The 6,565-nt window shown below is 50.5% G+C and overlaps 1 protein-coding gene across 14 annotated transcripts in view; it reads right to left on the bottom strand.

Moving 5' to 3' along the window:
* Window positions 1–2,813: 2,813 nt before the first annotated feature.
* Window positions 2,814–6,565, bottom strand: part of DNHD1 (dynein heavy chain domain 1) — a 92,771-nt gene continuing 89,019 nt past the window's right edge. For 9 of the 14 annotated variants that reach the window (XM_042958753.1, XM_042958746.1, XM_042958747.1 and 6 more), the window contains 7 exons: window positions 6,341–6,527; window positions 6,014–6,136; window positions 5,727–5,928; window positions 4,673–4,764; window positions 4,389–4,538; window positions 3,376–4,175; window positions 2,814–3,197 (listed from right to left, as the gene is read on the bottom strand). In XM_042958753.1, the coding sequence (XP_042814687.1) occupies window positions 2,847–3,197; window positions 3,376–4,175; window positions 4,389–4,538; window positions 4,673–4,764; window positions 5,727–5,928; window positions 6,014–6,136; window positions 6,341–6,527 (1,905 nt within the window). In that variant the 3' untranslated portion in view covers window positions 2,814–2,846. Of the gene's footprint in view, window positions 3,198–3,375; window positions 4,176–4,388; window positions 4,539–4,672; window positions 4,765–5,726; window positions 5,929–6,013; window positions 6,137–6,340; window positions 6,528–6,565 lie in introns of those variants that run through there. The other 5 variants (XM_042958752.1, XM_042958754.1, XM_042958755.1 and 2 more) reach the window with 5 other exon arrangements.

The raw sequence follows: 6,565 nt of genomic DNA, 5'->3' as shown, positions 1-6,565 counted from the left end.
AGCCTCACTCCCTCCTGTGTTATCCACTCCACTGGATAGTAGTAGAGTCTAGAAATAAATTCAGTCTCTTCGGGTTTCATTTTTTTTTCTACCTTTGCTCCTCTCCAAAGTGGCATCTGGGTATAGAAGGGAGGGCTTATGTGGCATTTTGGTATTAGAAGGAAGGAGTCCCCTGGCTTAATAATGGTTCTTGGATGTGCTCAAGCTGGAATCTTCTGGGTATGGCTTGCCCTGCCCCACACATAGGCATTCTGCCAACATCCCCTTCTAAAGCTGATGAATTGGTGGTCTCTGCTCTCAGGGCCTTGTGCCCCTCCCTGCCACTTTGGCCTCCTCTTTAGTGTTGCAGACCCCAGTGATTCTCTGCCTCATATTCCATCCAGCCAAAATGGTCTCTGTTCAGTATCCATACCATAGAGGGGTCAAAGGACACTTATTCCTGGCCATGCCATTCTGCCCTCTTCATGCTCTTGGGGCCATGGTAGGTCCATAATGCAGAGTAGTTTCCTTCTAAAGTCTCAGTAGAAAAAAGGGCAAATGCTTCCTTGCCCTCAGTACCTCAGTTTACTCCTTCATCCCAAAGTCCCAGATGAGGTTGATTTTGTCTCTGCTTTATCTACCCCCATCTGTCAGGACAGGATGGGACCTGTTTCTCCCTTCTGTCATCTGTCTTCCTTCCTTTCATTGTTTGGGGCTTTTGATTTCCTAGTGGGGTTTTAATTTATCTGGTCGACAATTTCAATAGTGGAATTGTTAAATCTGGAACATTTTTACATAGCAGTCATTGTATTTGAGCAATGCAGTAATATGGTACTTATTTTATAATCTCTAATTGACTAAGTTTAATAACTTGGCTGGACATAATTCAGGAATAAATTTCTGTTGATTATACCTCAGTAAAGCTGAAATTGCAAAAATTAAAAAAAAGGAGAAGATCCTACATAAAAGAGAAAAAGATTGAATTTCAGTCTAGAGAATGGCATGGTTTTGTAGGAAATGTTCTGTGCTAACCAATTTTAGATCGTTGCTCCCTGCTCCCACTGGAGAAGAGATAGTAGCGATGGTATATATGGATAGAGCACAGGGTTCATTTATCCAAAAGGACCTCTTTAACACTCTGCCAATCTCCTCTCCTAAAGGAATAGCCATGCGTCTGGTTGACTGTGGAAAAGAAAAGGAAAGGGTTTCTGAGGAAAGTGGAATTTTTGCTCCTCTGCTCAGCCTTTTGTTAAAGGACATCAGTTGCATCACAGTCACTGGTGAAGGTGTGACTGGAAGAGGTTGTGTACCAATGCTCAGTAGACACTGCCATTTGCATTACTTCCCACCACATAGCTCATACCTAGCCATACAGAGAGGGAAGTAGGTTGCACCTACTGAGTTTTGGTGCTCAGGGGCAGGGAGAGGAGCCCATGTAGGTCTTTAGCTCAGCTGTACAACTAACCTAGCTTTTATCAGAGAAGTTTGTCCTGGGATAGCATGCAATCAGTTAATAAGCATGTCAAAGTTTGAGCATATCAAAGCAGAACTCTTGATTCCCTACCCCCCAGCCAATTTCCCATCTCAGTTAATGACACCATGATCCACTCAGTTGTTCAAACCTAAATCTCAGAGTCATCCTAAACTTGTCCTCTTCCTTCACTCTTCACATCCAGCCCATCAGCAAATCCTATGGCTTTGCCTCCTGAATATTACCTAAATCTATCAATTCTCCATCTCCGCTGTTGGGACTCTAATCCAAACTCCATCATCTTCCACTAGAATTACTTCAAGCCTCCAAATAAATATTCCTCCTTGTTACTCTGGAATTTCTTCTATCCATCCACCATAGAATAGCCAGAGTTATCTTTTCAAAATCCAAATTAGATCATGTCCTCTCATACCTAATACTCTCTACTAGATTCCTCATGCTTTTTAAAATAAAATACAAGATCATTATCACAAAAAGGCTGTATGTGGCCTACCCCTTTCTATACTTTTCCATCATTTTGTATCTCCCTGCCCCTCATTCACCACACTCCAGCTACATGTTCTGTCCTGCCTCAAGACCTTTGCACCTACTGAGGGCTCTATCCAGAAACTCTCCTCCTAGATCTTCAAGTAGCTCCCTTTCTAATGTTTAGGAAGCATCCCCTGACCACCCAAGTTATACTAACTGCTTCCCTCTAGTCATGCTCTAACACATCAGCCTCCTTTATTGTCTTTATAACACATAGAAATCATCAAATTTAACTTATCCATATGTTGACCTTTTCCTTCTCTGTCTTCCTGCTTTGGAACAACCTCATAAGTGCCAGGAAGAGCACGTGATCCAGAGGAGTGCTCAATAAGTAATTGTTGAATGCACATAAAACCTTGTATCTTAATTTGGCTTTTGTTTTTTATGTGTATGACTCACTGGGAGAATCCATCCCAGGGGAGGGGATGACTGGTAGGGCCAGACTGAGGCATTCTCAGTAATACAACCAAGGCTCTAAAAAATAATTTTTCAGTTCTAATGTTCTCTATAAAAATATCCTTTGTGAAAAAAAATGTGTGTGTGTGTATGTATATGTGGATATATATATATCTCCACCCCTTGTGGATTTAGCACAAGTACTGAGACCACAGTATAAAGCTGGGCAAGGATTCAGGATCCTGTGTATTAGCCATCCCCATCTGCCTAGAGCCTTGGATACATGACCAACTCTAGGCCCATCTTCCCACGGGATACCCACATCCCCCTCTCAGTTGTGCACACTGGGGTTTCCCCTTAGCGTGTCAATTTTCCATGTGCACACCGCCTTGCACTACTAAATCTCAGAAACCTTTAATCGAATCACCCCAACTTTATTTTGGTTGAGGGCTCATGGCAAGGGTGGGCTGCACACATGGACTCTCAGTTGGTCACAGGTGGCGGGGCTGAGCTTCGTGGGCAAGGGCAGGTACATCAGGATGTTCCTGCTGTGCAGCCTAACAATGCCTAGGGGGCCTTCCATGTACACAGGGCAGGAATACACAGCCAGACCGGCTGGGGGTGTCAGGTCATTGGCGCCCCGAGCCTGGACGCAGACGCTGACCGGAGGCAGAGGGCAGGGCTGGCTGGAGGTGCTGTCCTGCAGGGCCCCTGCTAACGGGTCCCACTCAGCGTTCCGGAGCTGTAGCCCAATCAGCAGCAGCCCCATCTCTGGAACTGTAGGATTTGGGCTGTTCACCACCTGGGGGCGCAAGAAGCTTATCAGGCAAGGCTAGGAGGGGTCCTGGGGGTGCGGGGTATTCGAGCAGATGGGCCTACTAAAGGGGAAAGATCACAAAGAGGCAAGATGGGGTAATTGCACGATGTAATCAAGGATTTGAGGGGGAGGAAGTGTAAACGGAGGGATGGCATGAATATACCTGGAGGTGCAAAGGGTTGCTGTTCAGCTCCTGACGTTTATATGGGAGCCCACTGAAGCCAGGGTCTTGGCATTCAGGGAGATTCGAGCTGGGCACACGCTGGTGCAGGGCGCCCGTAGCAAAGGTAGCCTCCCAGCGCAGTGACAGCAGCAGGCGGCGCGGGTGGCAAAAGGCTGATAGGTGAAAGATGCGCCCTGGTACTTGGGCGTCCACCCCCAGGTAGCGAACCAACAGCTGCCCACGGCGGGACAGCTGTCGCAGCCAATGCCAGGGCGGCTGCGGGCCGGCAAGCGCATAGGGACGCCAAGGCGGGGGTAGGCGGCCAGTCCAGAGAGCGTGGGCCACCGCGGCACAGCGCCGGGAGGCGCACGGGGGCGCGCCTTTCAGCTGCTGCAACAGGCAATCAAGGTCGCATAGCACCGTGCACGCCAGCTGGCTCAGTTCCAGCACCTCGGTCTGGAGGAAGGCCTGCAGAGGCCGCTGCTGCGGCACCACCCACCCGGCGCCAGACTCTTCCGGGCGGGCGGTGTCCATGAGCAGAGCCTGCAGTGACTCCAGCCTCCTCTTGGCCTGCACTAGGCGCTGCCGCAGCCGCCTTTCCGTGCGCCTGGAACCTCCTCGAGCCTCAGGAACCCAAGCGGGTAGACTCCGCTGTAGCGCGCTCAAGAGAGCGCGACTCTTGCGGTGCAACAGCCAGGCCTGGGGGCCGGCACTCAGTCCGCAGCTCTGGGGTTCAGGAGGTGTGGGCAGTAGGTGCATCTGGGCCTTGCACTCTGCCAAAGCATCCAGTTCCCCTAGCTCTTGGAGGTGGAGAGAGGGAAGATAGATAGATAAGATGGACTCTGCCCCACCCAGACTCAAGGGAGTAGGCCTTCCTCTGACATTTAAGCCACCATCCCATAACTGTGTGAATATTGCCCCCTCCTACACCTTTGTAGGATGCAGCTCACATTCCTGAGAGAGTGGCATGGCATGGGTCCCCACCCCAACACAGATACCTGGCTGGAGCTTACCTGGGCTGGGCAGCAGGGTGGCCAGCAGATACTGGGGTGTGTGTGGTTGAGCCCAGCTCCCGCTGCTGGGGCTCAGACAGGCTTGTGTTAGGCTAGTCAGGGCCTCCCTGTCCTTGCTGTCTCCCACAGGACCCCCATAGAAAACCGAAGCTGAGAATGAGGTCAGAACCCCTCAGTTCTAGCCTCTCCAGTTTCCACCACCTCCCAAACCCACACCAAAAACTCAGTACTCCCACTCCCCCTGCCCCTTCCAGGGCTTTCCATGGAGACAGGAAGATTCTCACCAGCCAGCTCCTGCATGGCAGCACTGGGATTGCTAAGGCTGGCCCACAGCTGGTCTTGGATCTGAAGGACCTGGGTCAGGGTCACTTGACTCCTGGGGGAGGGGAGCAGGAAGCAGGGTTTCAGAACCATTTATATGCTGAGGACTCTGGTCTGTCTAGCCCAAGCTCCCAACTCATAAGGGCTCACCAGTCATTTGCACTTAGCACTTCCAATATAACTTGTTTTTTTTTGTTTTTGTTTTTGTTTTTTAAAGTAGGCTTCATGCCAAGCCCCGAGCCCAACATGGGGCTTGAACTCAGGATCCTTAGATGAAGAACTGAGCTGAGATCAAGAGTCAGATGCTTAACCAACTGAGCCATCCAAGCACCCCTCATACAGCTTGCTTTTTGACTGAAATCATCATATTTCCCCCATACCAGCCACCCAGTTGTCTTCGGCAGAAATCTGGGAGGCTGTCTTGACTCCTCCTTCTTCTTCACTCCATATTTACTCTCTATCTCTACTATGACTACCCTAGTCCCTTCCACCCATACCATGGCCTTGTCCCTTGAGACTGCCAGAGCCTCCTTTAAAATTGCTCTGCTTGCCTCCAGCCCTATCCCATCTGGTCCATTCACACTGCAGTCAGTGAGAGTGATCTTTCCAACAGACAACTAGGATCACATTTCTTTTCCTACTTAAAACCCTCCAGTGGCTTCCTACTCTCCTCAGGATAAAATCCAGTCCCTTGCCATGATCTTAAAGGCCCTTTACCATAAACCTTGCCTGTCCCCACTCAACCCCCCAGCGTGTCCCCCTCAGCCACACTGAAATCTCCCTCCCGCTGAGCCTAGATCCCTCTGCTCAGAAAGGCCCCATCGGTACCTGATCTGCCTCTGCTTCCAAGACTCAGTTCAAAGTGAGATCTCAAAGTCCTTGGAGGAGACTTTCTTGACTACCCCCCTGCCCTCACACTTTGGTGCTTCCCAGGCATGAATTAGTCATACTCATCTAGGATGTGGAAAATGCACAATGTTTGCTGAGTGACTGAGCAAGATGGATGGGGTCCCTCACCAGCGGCCCCTGTGTGCCTGCAGCTTCATTCCATAGAGCTGCCGGTATAGCAGGAGGCCATGTAGGAGGACCAGAGGCAGCATCCTGGTTGGGGATTGTACATTCCGTCCTTGCTGGGCTAGCTCCATGCTGTTGATCAAGACATGGCCCAGCTCCAGGGACTGGTCCCAGAAAACAGGCATGGAGTGCTGAGTCAGTACAGCTGGGGCAGAAGGAGAGTGCTGGGTCAGCACAGCACAGGTACCATCCTCCTCCAATCTGAGAGACTATAGTGGGGAGCTCCTCACCTGGTAAGGAAGCAATAGCCTCTGCAGACAAAATAAGCCAAAGACGAAAATCTCTGTGGACAGTGGCCATGTTCCTGCTTGCAGGTTGGGCCAGAAGCAGTTCTGACTCCAGGTCCGAGACCACTAGGGGTCAAACATGGGGCTGAGATCAATCACTGGGTAAAGGGTCAGATGCAAATTTAGGGATCAGACTTGAGGCTCAAGGGTCAGGAGTCAGACACAAGGGACAGACTTGGAGTGAGGGGATCAGCCATGAGGCCTGAGAGTTCAAGGTCAGGCCAGGTACTGGACAGGGTCCAAGAAGCCATATTTAGGTAGCAAACGCACCCCTGGCTCCATCCAACAGCCTCCACAAAGGCTGTAGCAGCTCCTTCGGCCAGTGAGGCATCAGATGACAGTTCTCCAGCACCAGCCAGTGCCCTTTGTGCATAGCCTGGCATAGAGTGCTAACCACTACCGAGACTGGATCCCAGGCTTCAGAGCCCAGGGCGATCACCTCCAGATGCTTCTGTCCCTGAAGACCAACAGAGAGGTGGCAGAGTAACTCAAAGT

The sequence above is a fragment of the Panthera tigris genome, chromosome D1 (genome assembly GCF_018350195.1).
Source record: "Panthera tigris isolate Pti1 chromosome D1, P.tigris_Pti1_mat1.1, whole genome shotgun sequence".
Classification (NCBI taxonomy): domain Eukaryota; kingdom Metazoa; phylum Chordata; class Mammalia; order Carnivora; family Felidae; genus Panthera; species Panthera tigris.
This window is presented reverse-complemented; position numbering and strand designations above follow the sequence as displayed.